Raw genomic sequence first — 20,101 nt, 5'->3', positions numbered from 1 at the left:
TAATACTAACTCAATACCACCAGAACATAACCACACACCAACTCAACCAATCTCTCATGGTGTAGTGGTTATCATTCTCGCTTGTCACGCGGGGGACCAGGGTTCGATTCCCTGTGAGAGAGATGCTCTTTTTACCCACTCCTTACCCAAACCAGCTCCGAACGATCTCTAAACCCCGACTTAACACACCCATCGCCCAGTACTTAGCTCCTACCCCACCTAGCACTCCTAAACCCACTACTGCCACTCCTAAACCCCAGCCACGCATACCTCCACCTACACCCGTACTAATCAAGTCCCCATGAATAGTACAGCACATCAAACCCCCTCGTTCTACCCGGCTAATCGAAGTAATCGGTGAATGGGAAACCTTCTTCCGCCAGACTTCCCGGCCCCGACGATAAGCAATTAAACTCCCATCTCCATCACCAACGACAAACAAGCCCTGGCCTAAGGCACAAACACAAATACACCGCGACTCAATCACTTGGTAGACTTTGTTCTGGTACTGCATGGTTATACCTGTCCTTTCTTCCGATCGTTGTATTATGTATGCCAGTGACTCTCCTTCTCTAGTATAGTAGCTTATCTTATCTTCTAAAGCAGAAACTGACTGGTTGTTAATAAGTAGATAGTCGCCTTCTCTTTGAACTAGGCAATCTACACCGGAATCACCACTAAATAAACGAATAACCGTATCTGTTGTCCGCATAGTTGCCGGTAAAGCCATCAGACCGGGCGAGGCGCCTTTAATAAACCCAGAAATGGGCAAAGAGTACAAACGCCGGCTCAGTAAATAGTAGAGAGTAGAACCACAGATTACAGCTGAAATACAGCCATTAGGTAGGGGGAAAGGTCCAATCAAAGTAGATAAGTCCTTATCAATTTCAAAAAGATCAAAAGAATCACCATAAGATACGATGACGGCATCTGCTGAGCCATTAAGAGATATTACGACCGTACGAACGTCTTGCTTGGCCAGAACGGCCTTAGATGGACTAACTAGAACGATTTGGTTGGGAAAGCCAAATTGGACATTTCCGCCTCCCCCACCAACTAGAACGTTGCCTTGAATGTTTAGTAGTGCCGTAAGTGGCATGTGCTCCCTGTAGACTTCTTGCATGGCAAACAAACAAAAAGGATATTTGAGGTTGTGATGGGAGATGAGAGGGGGAGTGACAAGGTGGCCGAGTGGTCTAAGGCGCTAGGTTTAGGTCCTAGTCTTCTTCGGAAGGCGGGGGTTCGAATCCCCTCCTTGTCAATAATTTTGTTTGGGAGATCGTCTGGGCGCTTATCGGTGCTTTCTCGTGCGGGTGTGACGGCCTGGAACGTTTCAGGATCCATTGAAATACGCGTGCTTAAACGGGTGCATGCCGGTCTGTTCGAATAGTGCGTGCCAGATAGCTTGGCGCGATGTGCGGGCGGTGCAGTTCTTTCTGTTTCCTTCGGAATCTTCGGCGGCCGAGTGGCAGTTAACTAAGACGTTGAACGACTTTGAAAAACGGTTCATTGCCGGTCGTGGGATAACGTATGCCCGGATCAGGGACGAGACCGTGCGCGTGCGCGTGGAGACGAGTGAGCAGATCGATCGGTCGGAGGTGCTGGCTGGGATTGAGGAGGCTTTTGGACAAACAATCAAGATAAAAATGCCGGTTTATTTGTTATCTGATCGTGAAAAGTTGTTTTTGGAAATAGATAAGATTTCGGTTTGGAATGGTGTGAGGATTGAAGATCGGGTGGAGGAAGATGAAACTGTACTGGTTTCTGGGACGTATGCACAGGTGTACCGGGCCCGTACTGATCTGTACAAGATGGTTGAGAACTTTCAAGGCCGGGAGGCTCTGGTGGTTAATGCGTACGTGAATGGCCGTAAGATAGTGGAGGCCGGGGGTCGGGTTTATTTTGAAACGAAGATTCGTGGGGCGCGGGCTTTGGTTTCAGGCGTGAGTATTGATGAGATGGTTTCGGCTAAGGATGAAGTTGCTGCGCGGCACTCGACTAAAGTGCTGATTAATGCCATCAAGTTCTCCTACTCCATGGTTTACTTCCGGGCCGATTTGGAGGATATTCTGGTGCGGCATGACGTGTACATTGCTGAGATAAACACGAGTGATGACTGGGCCGAGATGGAGTTGGTGGGGCTGGTCCTGGACGGTTTGGCCGAAGCCGCGGCGGAGATTGAAATGTTGTATACCTCGATTATAACCGTCTGTATTGAGAAGACTGATCCGCATAGTGGGGCCCGGGTGTTTATGCTGCAGATGGATAAGCAGGAGGTTCTGATTGGTAAGCGGGCGGAAATCAAGAAGATGTTGCGAGAGGTAGATATCCCGTGTGAGCTGCACATTGATATTTCGGCGTACATTGAAGAGTTTATCTGTGGCAAGAAGAACGGGAAGATCAATAAGGTGGCCCGGGAGAGTCAAACTACCGTTGGGATTCATAAGGAGTCTGCGCCAAGTCTGTTTATTCAGGGCGGGTCGCGTAATGTGGAGTTTGCGCTGGCTCTGGTTGAGGACGAGTTGCCGGCTGAGTACTCGTTTTACTTGCACGAGAAGCACCATAAGCGTATTATTGGGTACGGTGGGAAGACTATTCAGCGGCTGATGAAGAAGCATGGTGTTTATATCAAGTTTGATAGCAGTGCTAACCACCAGCACAATGTGGTGATTCGGACGCCTAAGAAGAACCAGGAGAGTCTTTTGAAAATGCACAAGGACGTAGTGGAGTTAGCTGGTGAGCCGACGGATCATTTGCAAGGTATGTGGAAAGTACTGTCCTATTGGGACTTTTATGCGGCTTCGTTTTCGCGCTTTGTCCTGGAAAGTACTGGTGTTAAGGTCTTCACTAACAATCCGTTGGAGATAAGGTACTTTTTGGTGCCAAATTCAAAAGAGATGGCTAAGTATAAAGTTGTCTGTTCGATTGAGAACAGTTTAGTGGTGGCTTCTTTTGAACCTATCTTTGATGGACAGTTGATCACGGGCGGGTTATGGAAGAAAGAGAATGCTTTGTCAACGCACTTCTCTAAGGAGTATGGCGAGCCTTTGTTCAGTAAGGAATTGCTTTGGAGTAAGAAGTGGCGGAAGACCTTTGCTGATATGTGGCAGGGATCTTCTTGGCCGAAGAATGGCTTCTCCAAGATGTGAGAATAGTAGGGGCAGTCGAGTGCAGAGTTAGCTAGATGGGCGTTCATTACTCGGTTGAGTAGTTGAGTTCGGTTGAGTGTTTGAGCTCGGACCGCCCGCATGGTTTGGGGTGGTGCTAGGCACTACTTCGGTATGGCGGGACTCAGTGAGCACTCGGCAACAATAAATCCAAGCAATTGTTAAGTTAGTATTAGGTTGAGTTAGAGTGGGGTTGTGTTAGTATTAGGTTAGGGTTGTGTTAGGGTGGTGTTAGTATTGTGTTAGGGTTGTGGAGTTGCTAGCTGTGTAGATGTTATGTATGTACTATGTAAGTATTATGTAAGTACTAACTAGATACTAAGTAGATATCAAATAAGTACTAAGTAAGTACTATGTAGATATTATGTATGTACTATGTATGTACTAAGTAGATGTCAAGTAAGTACTATGTACGTACTAAGTAGATACTAAGCAAGCTATTGTTTGTTGTGCATGGATGTGTTGTTAAAGGATATAAGGAGTGCTTTGGGGCGGGGAGAAGGTATAAAGACCATGCTTTTGGATGAGTTTACTAAAAAGGCACTCTCGCCGCTTATTTCACATAGTGAGTTACTCTCCTATGACTTCTTTCTCTTTGAAATGATTGCGCGGGAGCGGCCGGCTATTGCGGTAAGTTGTGTGACAGTTATTGCTAAAGCGAGCTTGCCTTTGCTGCTCAAAGAGTTGGCGGCGCCTAAGTATCGTGAATACTTCTTGTTTGTGACTAACGAAATGTCTAATGAAGAAATCTCGCAAGTAGCTGATAAAGATATTCATGGAGTTGTGCGTGAGTTTCAGGAGTTGTATATTGGTGGAGTGCCGATGGATACTGGCTTGGTGTTGCTTAGTGAGGATACGGGCTTGCGTTGTGCACAGCAACTAGTTTGTGCCTTGAAGGGGTTTGGCTTGGTGCCGAGTGTTCGCTTTCAGTTTGGCTCGGAAGTAAGCTATCAAACAGCTGAAGTAGTGGCGAGTGCTTTTGCGGACCAAAAGTCCTGTAATGCGGATTTATTAGTGGTTGAGAGGGCTTTTGATCTGTTTACTCCTCTGATGTATACTTGGTCGTACCAGAGTATGGCGGGCGAGTACTTGGACTATCGGCCGGGCATTCTGCACTGGGGTGAGAACTCTTTGTGTTTGACCAGTGACGACCTTTTCTTTGAGAAGACTAAATTCATGGATATCTTATCTGCGACCACTTTCTTGCGCGACTCGCTTAAAACGGTCAAGGAGTCTCGAGATACCATTGGCGAGTATGTCGCTACTATTCGTCAGAAGGCTAAAGATAGTGAACGGCTAATTATGCACCTGAAGGCGCTAAGTGAAATATCGAAAGCTTGTCTGGCGAATGACTTGGCCGCTGAGGCTCTGGCTGAAACCATCTTGGGCGTGGATTCTGAAGAAGTCTCGGCGACAAACAACTACTCTGAAGAACAGAAGATAAAACTGGCCCTCATTTCTTACTTGAGTGAAACTATTCCTGGCAAACACAAACTTCCTAATATCTTCCGTAGTGACAAAAAGCCTGATCAAAACCGCCAAAGTATGTACCGAGCTGAGATAGAACAATTCAAAAAACAGTTTGTGAACTCCAAAGTTGATTTGCGACGGCCAACCTATGAGAAGAACACAAATCGAAAACTAGGATACATTCCAGTTATCTGTGCCCTGGCCAGTAAACTCAAAGCTGGTACTTTGAGCAACAGTGCATATCCTTCGCTGAAGTCTAGCACGGACAAGAAAAAGGCCTTGGTTGTGTTTATATCGGGCGGAGCTACCTTCCTTGAGCATCGATCACTCCAGCTGTGGTTTGCCCAGAAGTATCCCGATCAGATTTGCATTATTATTAGCGATCGGATTATCCGGTCTTCTGATATTCTTTCGTCTATTATCCATCCAAAGAAGGACTCCGACTAAAGGTTATTGTTTAGTTCTTGTGGTTTACTTTAATGGCGATCTGCACTATCTAATTAGCAACTTATATTCACAACTATAGTATTTGGTATTGTTTCAAAATAAACATTCTATTGCTACCAAAACTCAAACCCGATTGGATTCAATTTTGTTTAAGAATGTGCAACTAATATATAATAGATTAAACTTAGTAGGATAAAGATGAGATTCAGTTGACGTTTGGGTTGAAATAGTATAATGCTCGTGAGGTGGAAAGAACCTGCTGATCAATACACTCGTCATTAAAGATACATATTGATACGACTAATGGGGGGTTTTATTAACTGGATGTGGTTATGAATGAGAGATGACGTCATAACAGACAGAGATTATACTATAAAAATACATTAGATATGGGTGCTTTGAATTTAATTCTATCTTAAGGCGGTAAAATGCACAATAGTAGCAAAGTAGTGAACACTAGTGAGTAACAAGAGCATGTAATTGGTTTGGTGTTGGGTTAGTACTAGATGAAGAGTTTGTGGTTAGTTGCGATACTGTAGTGCTCTACATTGGTACTATATTGGCTATTAACACTACTTGGGTTTAAACAATCACTTCTGGTCTTACTATCTCTTAATCACCAACCGCAATATATCACTTATTGGCTTATAAATATGCCCAAAGATAGCAAATTGCGAAATGGACAAGAGGTTTAACAAATACTTGTTAAATGTTTATCAAGCAGTTTGGTTGGTTTTTGGACTATGCCTTGCTTGGTGCAGTTCTGGTACGACTGAATTAACCCATCAAGCCAACGGACAAGGATATAATCTTGCACGAAGCCCTTGTTGCTGGTTTGTCAATGAGAGTGCTTCATACAGTCAGTGGCGCAGTCATAGTGATTTAGATAGGCAATTATCTGAAAACACCTTTAATGACCCAACGCACTATGCCCCGAGTACCTTAGATAAGAATCCACCAGCAGTAATGGACAGTTGCCAAGCCAAAGACCAAATATCCCAAGCACAATCCACTGAAGATTGTATTGATTTTACGTGGGATGCCAATGTCTGCAGTGCCAGCAACTGCACAGCAGATATGACCAAACACATTGCATCGCGCCAGTTTCTAAATGAAACAGAGGAGCATCTTCTTTTGAAGTTTATATGTAGGACAAATCTTGATAGGGCACCGAGCGTGCAGGTAGATAGATTAGAGGCGATGTTTATTGTTTTCAAAGACCCTGGCTCCGATAAGTATGAACTGGTTAGTCAGAGCATGTACGACATTTATACGTGCTGTATAGGCAAGGACTTGTCGAAGGAGGACTTGAAGAGCCTGCAGAATATATTAGATAAATTCAGTCAAATTAAACTCGGAGCATTCACGATCAATATCTACAACGCAGATTATGCCAATAGCCTTCTTGTCGTATCTAAGTTTCTAACAATACTTGAGCACGACAACAAGAAAAACCAGATAACGATCATCTTAAATACACCCAAGAAAAACCCACACTTAGACGACAGTATATGGTTAACCGAAGAGTCTGGCTTACAACAGACGTTTCAAACCCAAATCCAAGCAATTGACCAGTCGAAACATCGAATCAGTATAATGATCTACTACCTCACCATGCCCGTTAAAACGTTTGTTTGGCCACTACTGACTCAATTCACACTATTGGACTTGGTCCTAAACTTCCCGATAATGACAGAGATAAACTTCTTTGACACTCAAGAGTTGCGTCCGCAATGCGGTCTTGGGATAGTTATTAATAAGCCCAACATCACTATTACTCTGCCTTCTAATCTCCCAACCGACATAAGCGACTCCAATGAATTTAGTATGGTCATCAGGACAATCTACTCTGACTACGCCAATCGCCCAACAAACATTTCTCTTCTTAATCTTGATTGCTGTTTCAAACTGGCGGCGAAAGAAACTTCCCCAGTATTAATAGCCACCCGGCTGGTACTTTCCTTCGATCTTATAATCTCATACATTCAATCCATTCCAACCATACCAATATTTGTTTCTATTCTTAGTATAGTTGGTGTTCCCACTGATCTTGTCCCCGGCAAAACCACCAAGAACAAGGAAGACATAATTCAAGAGTACACAGCCCTGGTTAACCCCGAAGGCTTTGCTAATCCCAATCGCAACCCAAGAACAACCCAATCCATCGGTTATGGTGATTTATACTTAACTGATTGTGACAAAGAGACTATCATAGACAGAGACCTCTTTCTAGCATGTTTCTCCCCAATAATAGCTTCATCCTAAAGGCCAAGTACCATCTGTCCTACTTTCTTTTACGTGAGTGAATAAAGACAACTCTTAGTAACGATAATGTTCAATTAAAGACTGAATTCAATTAAAGACCGAATTCAACTAAAGACTGAATTCAGAGAGAAGTGTTTATTGAATTTGCCCCTCCCAGGAAACCATCTAGCATTTTATTCCACAACTGGCCGCTGTAGTACTTCATTCTTTGAGACATTTCAATCTAGGCCAAGGTTTGCCATTTCTGGCTTATAGTTATAGTTGAAAAGTGCGATATCACGCTTTATTAAGTTGGGGTTAAGAGCCCGTGCTGTATTTGACCAGCAGTGAGTTCTTAACCTCTCTTATTAAGTCTATTAGAATAGGTGGTTGGTAAGAGCACCAGGGTTAGTATTTAGTTGGATTGAATTGAGTTAGAATTGAGTTGGTATAGATTGTTATAACTTGGTCTAGATTAACATAAACTGTTATAGAAGTAAATCATATGAAGCAGGGCATGGGAGATAAAGAGACAGCCTTACTTTAATGACCTCCAATACCAACGCATAACCAAGGATAAGTATTCAGTAAAGAGACCACTGCGCAAGAATAAGCTGGCCCAGTTGATAGGGTATTTGCTGCCAAAAGAGATCTGCTGAACGTGTAATGAGGAAAGAATAATGTTAGTATAACACTCATCAAAGAAGACATTGTGTTTTCGAGCGAGCACGTATGTGTCAATGGGCGCGGTCAGCATGGCCCGTTTCCGGCGAGTAATGTTCTTCCAGAGAGTGCAGCCATCCCGAACAAAGGCTTGCTTTTCAGCCGGTGAATGGGCGTTACGCGGGTTGCGGTCAATAAGTAGAGATAAGGCCTGTGGAGTTTTGCCCAATAAGACTTCCTTTAGTAGATCAACTAGGTTCTGCCTTTGACGCTGATTCAGGGAGTGAATAAGTCCAGAGTCGTAAACCACCGTAGTTGGGCGTGGGCCTGAAATAGCAGCTAGATTGCCGCGATGGAGATCAGCATGGATATATCTGTCTTTAAAGACCATCTTCAGGAAGAGGAAAAGAACGGCTTCGGGGTTAAGAGAAGTGCGGGGTGTGCTTGGCCAGTACTCCGTAAGTAGAATGTTTTGGGTAGCTATAATTGGTTTGGGGAAAATGAACTCATACCGGCGCAGCCACTGTTTGGCCCGGTTTAGGAATGAACTGTCTTCCAAAGTAGAGCGATAGAAGGAAAAGTTAGCCCGAAACCTTTCAGCCTGGTGCTTCTCTTTACGAAGATCGAGTTGGTCCCTGAGAATCTCATCAAACTGAGCAAACATGCGCTGGGCACCAACTAGAGTTGCGAGCTTGCTAAGAAGGAAGAGATCGGCAAAGACTTCATGGCGAGTTTGGGGCTCAATGATTTTAAGGCTGTAGTTGCGGTTGTTAAGAACCACTCGATATACTTGAGAAATGCATCCTGCTCCAATCTTTTCCTTTATCGCACTATCGGACAAAACAATTCCTGTTTCCTGATAGAAGATTGATTTCACATCTAGCAGTTGTTTACTTGGAGTTTGGGCTTGGAGAGAAGTAAGTATGTCAACTGATTCTTTAGGCAACCAGTCCGGACGCATTGATAGAAATTGGCCAAACTTCATGCCTAAGGCACCATTCTTGGTAAACACTCGGTAGAGAACTTGCGCCCCTATCTTTTTGGGAAGTACCGATGAAACTAATAACAGCGGCACGTCAAAAGATAGACATTTAACCAGCTTAAGAGAAGAAAAGACGAGTTGAAATGGTTGAAAATGCCTTGGGGGCGGGGGCCGGGGATGGAAGCCAATGGACTTAACAAGGTGTATTTCAGTAGTCAGAACGGGTGGTACGAAGAGATTTAATAGCCGGTTCATGAAAGTTTTGTGAGAGCCAAATATAAAGCATCAACCTAAACTTCATTTACCAAATCTGGCATGGCCCAAAAAGGAAATCGCAAAGACTATAAAGCAATAAGACGAAATAGATGTTCAGATGACAAATAGCCCTAATATAGAGCAAGCGGACTCGGATGAGCAATATGAAGAGATTCCATTTAACATTCCTAAGCCAGAAGGAGACTTTGCGGACTGGGCAATCAAGTACGTGCCGATGACCGCCGCGGTTGATGAAAGGTCAATTAGGTACTTTGGAAGGCGACAATTAGCCCGGGCCAATTGGGAGGAGGAGAATGCACGGCATGCATCGGGCGGTGATATTCTTGCCGTGCTTAAAAGACTGTGTGTGAACTTTCCTCTGGCCCTGATCTTTACGGTCTTATTTTCGGTCTTCTTGAGCTATGTGCAGACCTTCTCAATTGCTAGTGAGGGGTACGGGGTGGTGATTGCAGAGTATCTGATTTTAAGTGGGCTGATTATCAACTGCTTTATGTTTAGTATTAAGCGCAAAACCCTGTTGCCTAAGATAATAACTAGAGCTTTGAGTTTAGAGATATTGATTTGTTGTTTGATATCGGCTAGTGTTGGGGTTGATATAGCCCATAACTATTCTTTGCTGACTCTATTTTCGCTGGTGGTTGGTGGCAACTTCTTGATCTTTTGTTCCGTTTGGGCGATTAAGAGTGCGCAGGGTTTGGTGGGCAGTGGCAGCAGTCGGTTTCAGTTACTGCAACGCTACTTTTTGCGTCGGAATGCTGTGTTCGTGCTTAGTTTTATGTTAGTGGTGAACATGATTCTGAGCTACTTTGTGCACCAACATCTTTCACCAGCTCACTTCTTTTATCTTTGGCTGCTATCTATGATATTGGTGGTCTATATGGCATACTTGTTTGTATATGATTACTCGTGCATGATTGTTATGGAGAAGAAGCGTATGCGGATTTTCTTGCTCCATTGTTTCTGTATTGGCGTCTGTATAACTCTGACCTTCCTGACGTACTGGATTGAGCCAAAAGACACAACCTGGATTCAAGACCGAATTATAACGGCTTCATTTGTGCTGGCGACTCTTGTATCTATTATTGGGCTGATAATCAAAACCAACCAGAAGGAGATCGCTGAAACCTACCAGAAAAAGAAGATGGAGTATGTTGAAAATCTAGCTGATAATCTCAGTGGAACCATCTTTAAAATTGCTATTGGCCTGATTGTACTGGGTACTATTATTATCATTGGTTTTGAAATCTACCATGCCATCCAGAACAAGCAATTTCCCTTAGCAGGTTTCTTTTCTACCTAATCTCTCTACCAATCCCCAATAACCTAACCCAATACATTCAATAAACACAAAACAGATAAATTATCAAGCAATCATCTTACTAACTCAATACCAACCCAATCCAAACACCAACCCAATACTAACCCAATACTAATTTAAGAGCAATATGGCCATTAATTGCTTATAATTATCTAGATAGTGGCTGACCAATTACCCACGGCAATACAAATATGCGCTGTTTGTTTGTGACCTCGGATGAGAAAGACTAAGTATTATGTCTCGCTGATCCTTTGTCAGGTGGTTCTGGCCCTCTTGTTCAATTCTACACATTGCAAGCGAAGCTCGTCTCGCTATAACCAAAGCATAGACCCAGAGGAATGGGTCACCACCACAGCCCAGGGGATTAAGGCCAGTGGTAAATCGGCTTTAAATTCGCTCAACTCAACCTTCACTGCCAGAAAGACCAAGAAGCCAGTATTCAAGAGTGCACTGAAAGAACCAGAAGAGAAAACCTCCAGCAATCCATCCAAATCCAAGTCTTCGCGCCGCGAAATTGACTTAAGCGATCTACCAGCCACCCCAGATGGGCCAATAAAGAAGGGCAGTTCCAGCAAATCTAAGAAAGACAGTAGTTTAACTGAAGAGGAAGATCTTCCAGAAGCACAGCCCGCCAGCCAGCCATCCTCATCTTTCATCAGTTCATCGGTAATTTTCTATGGGGGCATGATACTTTTAGCCGTAGCTGGAGGAGGTTTTTTGGTAGTAGCACTATCTTACATTGTTTCTCACTTCATGGCCCAGCGAAGCAGCCGTCTTCGCTATCTCGAAGCAATCCAAAAAGCCGCATACACTCGCCGAGGCGACGGACTAGACAATTATAGAGATGTTGCCGAATGAGTAGGTGTCTGGCCGGTGATCAACCAACACCATCACAACCACTGTACTTAATAAACATTGAATATAATCTAGAACCGTAACAAATTTCAATATTCAATTTCAATATTCAATTCCGATATTCAACTTCGAGATTCAATTCCGATATTCAATTCCGATATTCAATTCCGATATTCAATATTCAAAGCACAACAAACACAACAAACACAACATTCAATCTAATAAAACATAACACAACACAATACAACACAATACTTACTTGTCTATTTATTCAACGATTGTAAAGCACACTTTCTTTTTAGACTCTTTCACATCCTCACTATCTTTGTCCATGCTTTCATCCAACTCCGCAGAGTCATTAGTCGGTTTCGGTATCTCTTCATCTTCACCAATTACACCAGTATTATCTAAAATAGATCCCTTTCTGGGATGAACAATCAAATCAATGATATTTAGAATGCGCGTACTTGCTTGGGAGACTTCGGGAACTCCCAATAACTGCCGCAGAACCACAATATAGATGCCCAAAGCTTCTTGTATACCCGGAGTGTTATAAGGAATAATCACATCGTATAAAACCTTCCATGCACGGTCAATTGCTTCCTGATACTTGCCCAGCTCAAAACTTGCTAAGACATTCATAATACTCATCTCATTAGATGGTGGCGTCATTCAGAAAAAAGTACAAGCGGAGATGTAGTTAGTATTGAGTTGGTATTGGGTTGAGTTGAGTTGGGTTAAGATTAGTGTTGTACTGAGTTAAGATTAGTATTGATTTGAGTTGTGCGAGTACAATGACATATTACACGAATGGACTACCATTTCAGTGGCAACTCTATTTTGACTCCATTGATTTCAGCGGCAAACCAGAATCTAGCCCGGTCTTGCAGTTTAATCACTTCAAAAAACAGCTCTGTACAACAATCAAGATCTTGCACTGTGAACTTCTTTTCAGGCGCGCGTACACCAAGAGATCCAGTCCGCCCATACCCAGCCTTTTCCCCTAAAGGATTCAAAAGCTCAACCTCGTACTGGCTTAGATTTGTAGCTTTAAACAAACACAGCCGCACAAAGCGCTTATCCCCTAGTCGCTTAGTCCCAATTGTATACATGAAATCCAGGGGTAGTTTTATCTTGGCCTCTTTCGTATACTGAATCTGTCCATAACTAACCGACACCCACAAGATACTATTAAAATGATCAAGTTCTGATATCCGCAGCATATATCTCTTTTTACCCCGACTCATGCGATGCCCATTAATACTAACCACCACATCCTCTCTCACAACACTCCTGCCTTTACGGCCCAAACCCAAGCCTTTATCAGCCCGCACCTGGACTTGCAAGTAATTCCCACACATTCGTTCTGTTACTACAAATGGCACGCGCACAGGAACTTCCCGCGAGCACACCACCAACTCTTGCGAAATTTCCGCGGCATTTGTCAAGCAGTACCCACCCGGACATACTTTATCGCGAATAAATTCCAAGTGTTCAATCCGAATACTCGCTACTTTCTCCGGGACTTGGTACAATCCATTACCTACCAAGTATTCTCCTTCACCCTCACCAGCTGTCACCCGAACTCCATCGTAAATTGTCTCCACCACCACCGACTCCCCATTGTACACAAAGCTCCTTGTTTCCATAAACAAACCATTCTATCATCTATATAACCATTAAGTTGGTATTGAGTTGAGTTAGTATTGAGTTAGGTTGTGTTAGTATTGAGTTGAGTTGTGTTAGTATTGAGTTGAGTTGTGTTAGTATTGAATTAGTATTGAGTTAAGCTGTTAATAAGTTGGAATTATATTGAGCTAATTTAGATATGTATTGGGTTGCTAATCATGATTGGTAAGTTGGCACTGTATTGAGATGAGCAGACATAAGTCTCTTATCTTCTCTGAACTCAACTTAACCCTCCCCATCTTACTTTACTATACCCCAACTCACCTCATTTCACCCCATCCAATACTAACCCAACATATCTTATCTTAACAAACAAATCTTAATATGGCAATCCAAAACCAACTCAAATTCTAAACTAAACTAACTTAAATTATAAACCGATAAAACTCAACCAAACAATCACAACATCTCAAACCAACTTGTAAACTAATAGACCATCGACCCAGACCCTTTATTAAGCCATAAATACACCCAATTGAGCCATAAATACACCCAAATACACCCAGCTATTAATATGATTTTTTTCTGCCAAACTTAACTAAACATGTTAGATAGACATACTTCACATGCGATTACCCATCCGCAACCAATTGTATGTCCCTCAGAAGATATCCCAATTAGACCGGACTCTGCTAAGTACATGCCGACCAAGCTTGATTTGACCTTTGAAAAGATTAGATTTAAAGATGTACTAGATAACTTGTCCGATACATTGCAAAGTGGACAAATGACTGCTATCTTAGGACCCTCCGGTGCAGGCAAGACCACATTACTGAAGATCTTAGCCGGCCGAAAACAAAAATCATCGGGTCAGATAGCACTCAATGGCCAAGAACTTTCCGAACGCATGATCAGAAAGTGTACAGCTTATGTTCACCAAGAAAACCATCTCATAGATACACTAACTGTTAGAGAAATGCTTATGTACACCGTACGCCTCAAAGCACCCCAAGAACAAGATCCAGAAGGTCTTGTACAAGCTTTACTAGATACGTTGCATCTAACTCACGCCCAACACGTTCGTATTGGCGATCCCATTAATGGTGGAGCCGGTATCTCTGGTGGTGAGCGCAAACGTCTCTCAGTTGCCCAAGAACTGATCAGTATGCCAGGCATTCTCTTTTTGGACGAGCCAACTAGTGGTTTAGACGCGCATACATCTGAATCTCTTGTGCTTCATCTTAAACATCTTGCCAATGCGGGACTTTTGGTAGCCATGACTATTCACCAACCGTCCTCTGATGTTTTTGGTCTTTTTGATAAGATAATTCTCATAAGATCGGGTGGCATTGTTTATTCTGGACCAATGTCCGAGTGCTTACTCTACCTAGAAGCTTTAGGCCTACCCTGTCCCAAGTACACCAATCCAGCCGATCACCTCTTCCGCGTCCTTGACCGTCTACCTCTCTGGCCCGGTAAAGAACATGTTCCTGCTCTCACTAACGAGTCTTTACTTGCCTCCTTAAAACTATCTAGTCTGGCGGCTGTAGATGCCCGTTCAACTATCCAAGCACTTCCTAATGATACACCCATAGATTTAGCCGAACAGAATAGTGATGATAGTACAATGGCCCTACGCACCCGTCTAAGCAATACAGCTACTATTTTAAACACAATGTCCCAAACTCTTCCCCACCATCCCACTGCCAAGCAAAATACGGCTTCTTTCTTATCTTCACTAGCCACTACAGCTAGAGAGACCCAAATCTTAACTTCACGTAACTTCCTCTGTGCTTATCGCAACAAAAAGTACATGATTGCCAAATGCGGCCAAGCCCTCTTCGTGGCCGCCGTAACAGGTACTTTCCTCTACAACATTCCCGCCCAGAAAGACTACCAAATTGAAACCAATGTTAATGGTTGTTTCTGGGCTGTCACAATGGGTGTCTTTGGTTCTTTCTCTTATGGAGCAATTACAGTTCTCTTCTCAGATCGTAAGATCTTTATCAAGGAGTACGGGTCTAACTACTACTGTTTCAGTGCCTACTTCATTGCTAAAGTCATGGTTGACTTCATCATTACTTGTGTTCATCCCTTAGTAGCTGTACCTATTGTTTTTGCTTGTGCCCGGATTGGTTCAGTCTTCCATGTTTTCGGCTGTGTTGTTCTTGGTGGAGTCGGACACTCTCTGGGACTGCTAGTGGCTTCGGCAGTTGATACGGCAGAAATAGCCCTAGCTATCTTCCCAGCTATTGTTTACCCAATTAATCTCTTAACTGGTAACTCAATTGATCCAGAAACTCTAGTTCCTTGGGTACGTTTCCTACAGTATGCCTCGCCTACTCGCCATCTCTTTAACATTATGTTCAAATCTTACTATCACAACAAGACAAATCTTAGTCCAAAAACCTTATCAATGCTAAATACCTTTATTACTATAGAACAGTCCCTTGCTATCCTTATCTTTGCTTATTTTATTCTTATCTTTTTAGCCGGTATAACCCTAAAAAGGAAAGTCACTCGGCAAGCTAACGGCAAAAAGTAAGTCTTTACCGCAAAATTTTCCATGGGAGTCCCCGAAGTCCAGAACCCCACTTTTCAGCCCCAATTAGCCACTGAGAAGCGTAAAAGAAAAAGAGTCAAAAGAACTTCAGAATCAACTGAAGTAGAAAGTCCTTTAGTTGTTCCAACTATATCTAAAGTAGTTGATCTATCTAGTACGACAGAAGATTATCATATCTATACTGAATTCCTTAATCAAAGACTGAATGGTGAGCGCGTATCATCTATCAACTTTTTTAAATAAAGATAGCATATGCATTATCTTATCTTATCTTGTATTGTGTTTTTGATTGGTTTTGTTTTATCTTGTGTTTTTGGTTTAAGATAAGTAAAGACTTAGTAAATATAAGATTAGATTGAGTTGAGTTGAGTTGAGTTGTGTGGGGTTTAGATTAGATTGGGTTGAGTTAAGATTAGATTGGGTTGGGTTTAGATGGGTTTAGTACTAAGTTGATTAGATGGGTAAGTGAGTTTAGATTGAGTTGTGTTGAGTTGAGTTTAGTACTAAGTTAGTGAATAGAAGTCTTTGAATTATGTCAGTTGGATTGCAGTAGGTTTCAGAGGAGATAAACACCCGGCAACGTATCTTTATTACTTATCAGTAGTGCCAAGAACAAGGATTAAATTGGGTTGGAGTTAGAGATTAGTAGAGTAGAATTCCCAACTATAAATACAGAATGGAATTGGTTTAAGAAGAAGATACTAGTCTAGTAGTAACCTAGTAGTAACCTAATTAGGTAGTATACACGTCATAATTAACTATGACGTTTTATTCAGTAAATTTGAAGAGTGTCTAATTGGGTTAGTTTAGTATTAGGATTGCTTGAGAATGGCGAGTTACCACATACCAACACGACAGTTAGTATTTGATTGAATTAAGTTGATTGTGTTTCTTTACTACTAATTGAGTTAGTAAGAAGATGACTCAACAAATTACCATAAAAGGAAAATTATAATAATAATGAACTGGTTTAGGAATAGTCAAAATCAGAATAAATAAATCAATCCCACAATACATAAGATACCAAATACCAACTTAACTCAACTTCATACCAACCCAATACTAACACCACCTTAACCTAACTCAACCCAACCCCACACCAACCCAATACTAACACCACATCAATCCAACTCCATATCAACTCAACTCAGATACTAACTCAATGTCAGCCAATAGTTTTTTCAAATATGGATAGTATTGCAAGTGAACTTCAACGGATGTCTATTAAGAAGAAGGCGTTGAGTATTGTGTTTATTGGCCACGTAGATGCTGGCAAGTCAACAATCGGCGGACAAATTCTCTACTTGTCCGGTCGAATAGATAAGCGGACTTTGGATAAGTTTGAAAAAGAGTCACGGGAGAAGAATCGAGAGAGCTGGTATCTCTCCTGGGCTTTAGATAGTAATCCGGAAGAGCGTGAGAAAGGAAAAACAACAGAAGTAGGGTATGCTTCTTTTGATCTGGCTAATTATACTGTGCAGATTCTTGATGCACCAGGCCATAAGGTTTATGTGCCCAATATGATTCTGGGAGTTAATCAGGCGGATGTAGCCGTACTGGTCATCTCAGCACGACAGAACGAGTTTGAATCTGGGTTTGAAAAAGGCGGTCAGACTAGAGAGCATATCTACTTGGCTAAAGCTTCAGGTATTGCGCAAATATGCGTACTGGTGAACAAAATGGACGATCCTACGGTTAATTGGTCAAGTGATCGTTATAATCATATTGTTAAGTCAACTAAGAAGATGCTGCAATCTTTGTTTGGGAAAGATAATGTGACTTACATCCCGATTAGTGGATTTTTAGGTCTGGGTATTGATAAGCCTTTAGATAGTAATGTTTGTCCCTGGTACCAAGGTCCTTCTTTCTTTACTTATCTTGATACGATTTCTATGCCTCGTGATACGGAAGCTCCTTTATTTGCCCAAGTAACTGATGTTATGAAAGATATGGGTTCTTTATCTGTCTTTTTAAGAGTTGAGCGCGGGATCTTAAATAAGACCACGGTTAAAGTCTCACCTGGTGATCGTAAGCTTAAGATCACTTCTATTAGTAAAGAGGAAGAAGAAGTACCTGATGCCCATCCAGGTGAAACCGTGCGTATTAAGTTCCGAGAAGCTGAAGAAGTCCAGGCTGGTGATATGATCACTGCGTTAGAATATACGAATGTTTCTGATTCTAACTACTTTATGGCCCAACTTAGTATTCTGGATGCCACGACCTTAATTAGCAAAGGCTACTCGGCCGTTATGCATATGGGTGCTCGCACGGTTCCAATCACTATTGGTGAACTCTATAAGAAAGAGAATGATAAGATTCACAAGGTTAAATTCGCTAAAACTGGAGATAAGCTGGTGGCGGAAATCTTAGTTCCACAAGTCATTCCTCTGGAAGTTCATGCTCCCAGCCGTCGCACGGGTATTTTCACTCTCCGTGACGAGTCACGCACCGTTGGTTTCGGTAAAGTCCTTAAAATAAAGACTCGTAGAGAGCACCCTTAATCCGGCAGCTCTTATCTAAAAACACTACCATATCTATCTATAACTACTATTTACCAGCCCAAATACTAATCTTACCCTCTAATCAAAATCAAAACTTAAACATAATATCTGCTGATTTCCAACCTGACCGCCAAAAACCAGTCACCACCCATCTTAATCCAATCATAAACACAATCACTTACCTAGTACTCGCCTAAAACCCGATATGAAACCCAATTTCAATACTAACTTGTGTTTTTTTTGCACAACATGACTAATACAGGCCGGGATGAGATAAAACATGAAAACGTCAATGTCCCCAAAGACTCCGAGCCCAAGAAAGAGGTCCGGCCCTTCAAGGAACGAGCTGAGGCCCTCGAAGAACAGATTAAACAACTGATAGAAGAGCATGAAAGGCTTTCCGATATCGTTGACAAATTAAAGATAATCAACACATTGCTTCATAAGGAAGTTTGCAAAGAATACTCGTTTACTAAATTACCCAAAAAGGAAGATCAATAAACATTTTGTTGGGGTTTTATCTATTTATTGGTTAATCTGTCTTATCAGTTCTAAATTTGCAGTTGTTAATTGGTAGTTGGTTTAAATCGGATTTTTTTTGCTGATCAATATGGGAAATACTATATCTAATTCTACTACCGATCTAAATCAACGCCTCGTAAACTCCGGTTCGTCATCGGGAGCTTCAAGTACTACAGTTTCTGGCGGTTCTAGTGATTCTGGCAGCATAAGATCAGCAACATCAACAGCATCCCAAGCCAGTATTGTCTCACGGATTAGTCTACCACCAGATCCGGATATTGAAGGAGCAAAAAAAGCGTATGAAGATCAACGGTTTGCAAGTACTAGGATGGTGAAGTTTTTAGAAGCTGATACGGATGCGCTTCGTGCCCCACTTCCACCTATTCCCTTCGAGCCTAGTGATTTTACTAATAGTGGTGCTAATCCGGCTCAATATCACCTGTCTCTGAAACATGATCCTGATTGGTCGCTTAACATTGTGGAGCTTGATGGTGAGACGTATACTGTACTAGCTGGTTGTGGTTGGAAGTTCTTATACCAATTAGCTCCAATGTTCTTCTTGGCCGTATTTCTAGTGCTGATCTTTCCGCACTTTGCTGGCCTGTTACAAAGAACAACGAATGGTTGGTTTAGGGACGCAATTCCATCAGGATGGGGTGCGTCTAGTGATGCGATTATTGCTAGTAAGATAAAGACCTTTATTTGGAAACCGGTATCTATAGGCATGGTTATTACACTGGTTGGGTTTGGGTTAATAACAACGATTTTGGGTGCATGTAGCATTTGTAGTGGCTTCTTTTCTATTACGCGGGGGCCATGGAGTACGCGTAGTAATATGTGGGGACCCTACCGGTTTGTCTTGATGATGGTTACTTGTTTAGTGGTGGGGATTATTGCTTCGTTCTTCTCGCGCATGTTAGTCTGTCAGCAGAGTGAAGATATTACTATGAAGTGGCTAAGTGATGAGACGATGATGATATTGATGATACTCCTTTATATCGCCACTATTATAATGATGCTAATCTGTATGATATGCTGGCTCTTTGAGTTGTTCAAGGACGACGTTAAGATGAAGAAACGGTATATTCTTGGAGGGTTCTGTTGCTTGTTTTTATTGGGGATTGTGGTCCTTGTGACAATTGATGCGTGGTCGTCTTTATGCGTGGCGAGTAAGTTGCCAGTTGGAGTAGGGGCTGACCAGGCAGTTGCTGATCAGATGCGAACGGTATTCCAGAATATTCCTGGTCTTTCGATCTTAAACTCCTAAACATCTCTTATGGACTATCATAAATGGGCCAAATTAACCTGTATAACATAAAGATAAGACGGGCTGGTTATAGTTAACTGGCTAAATACTCAATATAGGTTTAAGGTTGGGTTTTATTTCAATAAACGGATAGTAGCATGCTTTCCATAAATTCTTAAGTATGGTATTAGTATTAGTATTGAGTTGTGTTGGTTTAT

The 20,101-nt window shown here is 42.2% G+C and overlaps 14 protein-coding genes across 14 annotated transcripts; 10 read left to right on the top strand and 4 right to left on the bottom strand.

Moving 5' to 3' along the window:
- Positions 1 to 142: 142 nt before the first annotated feature.
- Positions 143 to 1,123, bottom strand: NEHOM01_1849 (uncharacterized protein; the record flags this gene model as incomplete). The annotated part of the gene is made up of 1 exon (XM_051490727.1): positions 143 to 1,123. The coding sequence occupies one exon, from the start codon at positions 1,121 to 1,123 to the stop codon at positions 143 to 145; it is 981 nt and encodes a 326-aa protein (XP_051346687.1).
- Positions 1,124 to 1,370: 247 nt separating this feature from the next.
- NEHOM01_1848 (uncharacterized protein) lies at positions 1,371 to 3,149 on the top strand (the record flags this gene model as incomplete). Its single annotated transcript, XM_051490726.1, has 1 exon — positions 1,371 to 3,149. One exon carries the CDS (start codon positions 1,371 to 1,373, stop codon positions 3,147 to 3,149), a length of 1,779 nt encoding a protein of 592 aa, XP_051346686.1.
- A 471-nt stretch (positions 3,150 to 3,620) lies between these two features.
- NEHOM01_1847 (vacuolar protein sorting-associated protein 45) lies at positions 3,621 to 5,084 on the top strand (the record flags this gene model as incomplete). Its single annotated transcript, XM_051490725.1, has 1 exon — positions 3,621 to 5,084. One exon carries the CDS (start codon positions 3,621 to 3,623, stop codon positions 5,082 to 5,084), a length of 1,464 nt encoding a protein of 487 aa, XP_051346685.1.
- Positions 5,085 to 5,762: 678 nt separating this feature from the next.
- On the top strand, positions 5,763 to 7,349 carry NEHOM01_1846 (uncharacterized protein; the record flags this gene model as incomplete). The annotated part of the gene is made up of 1 exon (XM_051490724.1): positions 5,763 to 7,349. The coding sequence occupies one exon, from the start codon at positions 5,763 to 5,765 to the stop codon at positions 7,347 to 7,349; it is 1,587 nt and encodes a 528-aa protein (XP_051346684.1).
- A 517-nt stretch (positions 7,350 to 7,866) lies between these two features.
- NEHOM01_1845 (ubiquinone biosynthesis protein) lies at positions 7,867 to 9,228 on the bottom strand (the record flags this gene model as incomplete). Its single annotated transcript, XM_051490723.1, has 1 exon — positions 7,867 to 9,228. One exon carries the CDS (start codon positions 9,226 to 9,228, stop codon positions 7,867 to 7,869), a length of 1,362 nt encoding a protein of 453 aa, XP_051346683.1.
- Positions 9,229 to 9,346: 118 nt separating this feature from the next.
- On the top strand, positions 9,347 to 10,549 carry NEHOM01_1844 (uncharacterized protein; the record flags this gene model as incomplete). Its single annotated transcript, XM_051490722.1, has 1 exon — positions 9,347 to 10,549. The coding sequence occupies one exon, from the start codon at positions 9,347 to 9,349 to the stop codon at positions 10,547 to 10,549; it is 1,203 nt and encodes a 400-aa protein (XP_051346682.1).
- A 234-nt stretch (positions 10,550 to 10,783) lies between these two features.
- On the top strand, positions 10,784 to 11,425 carry NEHOM01_1843 (uncharacterized protein; the record flags this gene model as incomplete). The annotated part of the gene is made up of 1 exon (XM_051490721.1): positions 10,784 to 11,425. One exon carries the CDS (start codon positions 10,784 to 10,786, stop codon positions 11,423 to 11,425), a length of 642 nt encoding a protein of 213 aa, XP_051346681.1.
- Positions 11,426 to 11,689: 264 nt separating this feature from the next.
- Positions 11,690 to 12,094, bottom strand: NEHOM01_1842 (uncharacterized protein; the record flags this gene model as incomplete). Its single annotated transcript, XM_051490720.1, has 1 exon — positions 11,690 to 12,094. The coding sequence occupies one exon, from the start codon at positions 12,092 to 12,094 to the stop codon at positions 11,690 to 11,692; it is 405 nt and encodes a 134-aa protein (XP_051346680.1).
- Positions 12,095 to 12,237: 143 nt separating this feature from the next.
- On the bottom strand, positions 12,238 to 13,071 carry NEHOM01_1841 (uncharacterized protein; the record flags this gene model as incomplete). The annotated part of the gene is made up of 1 exon (XM_051490719.1): positions 12,238 to 13,071. The coding sequence occupies one exon, from the start codon at positions 13,069 to 13,071 to the stop codon at positions 12,238 to 12,240; it is 834 nt and encodes a 277-aa protein (XP_051346679.1).
- Positions 13,072 to 13,655: 584 nt separating this feature from the next.
- NEHOM01_1840 (uncharacterized protein) lies at positions 13,656 to 15,596 on the top strand (the record flags this gene model as incomplete). Its single annotated transcript, XM_051490718.1, has 1 exon — positions 13,656 to 15,596. One exon carries the CDS (start codon positions 13,656 to 13,658, stop codon positions 15,594 to 15,596), a length of 1,941 nt encoding a protein of 646 aa, XP_051346678.1.
- A 21-nt stretch (positions 15,597 to 15,617) lies between these two features.
- Positions 15,618 to 15,857, top strand: NEHOM01_1827 (uncharacterized protein; the record flags this gene model as incomplete). Its single annotated transcript, XM_051490705.1, has 1 exon — positions 15,618 to 15,857. The coding sequence occupies one exon, from the start codon at positions 15,618 to 15,620 to the stop codon at positions 15,855 to 15,857; it is 240 nt and encodes a 79-aa protein (XP_051346665.1).
- A 944-nt stretch (positions 15,858 to 16,801) lies between these two features.
- Positions 16,802 to 18,115, top strand: NEHOM01_1839 (peptide chain release factor subunit 3; the record flags this gene model as incomplete). The annotated part of the gene is made up of 1 exon (XM_051490717.1): positions 16,802 to 18,115. One exon carries the CDS (start codon positions 16,802 to 16,804, stop codon positions 18,113 to 18,115), a length of 1,314 nt encoding a protein of 437 aa, XP_051346677.1.
- Positions 18,116 to 18,364: 249 nt separating this feature from the next.
- Positions 18,365 to 18,616, top strand: NEHOM01_1826 (uncharacterized protein; the record flags this gene model as incomplete). The annotated part of the gene is made up of 1 exon (XM_051490704.1): positions 18,365 to 18,616. One exon carries the CDS (start codon positions 18,365 to 18,367, stop codon positions 18,614 to 18,616), a length of 252 nt encoding a protein of 83 aa, XP_051346664.1.
- A 109-nt stretch (positions 18,617 to 18,725) lies between these two features.
- NEHOM01_1838 (uncharacterized protein) lies at positions 18,726 to 19,904 on the top strand (the record flags this gene model as incomplete). The annotated part of the gene is made up of 1 exon (XM_051490716.1): positions 18,726 to 19,904. The coding sequence occupies one exon, from the start codon at positions 18,726 to 18,728 to the stop codon at positions 19,902 to 19,904; it is 1,179 nt and encodes a 392-aa protein (XP_051346676.1).
- Between the last annotated feature and the right edge of the window lie 197 nt (positions 19,905 to 20,101).

This window comes from Nematocida homosporus (genome assembly GCF_024244095.1).
Source record: "Nematocida homosporus strain JUm1504 chromosome Unknown 4541, whole genome shotgun sequence".
NCBI lineage: Eukaryota > Fungi > Microsporidia > Nematocida > Nematocida homosporus.
The sequence above is the reverse complement of the archived record's forward strand: the minus strand, read 5'-3'. Positions and strand labels throughout refer to the sequence as shown.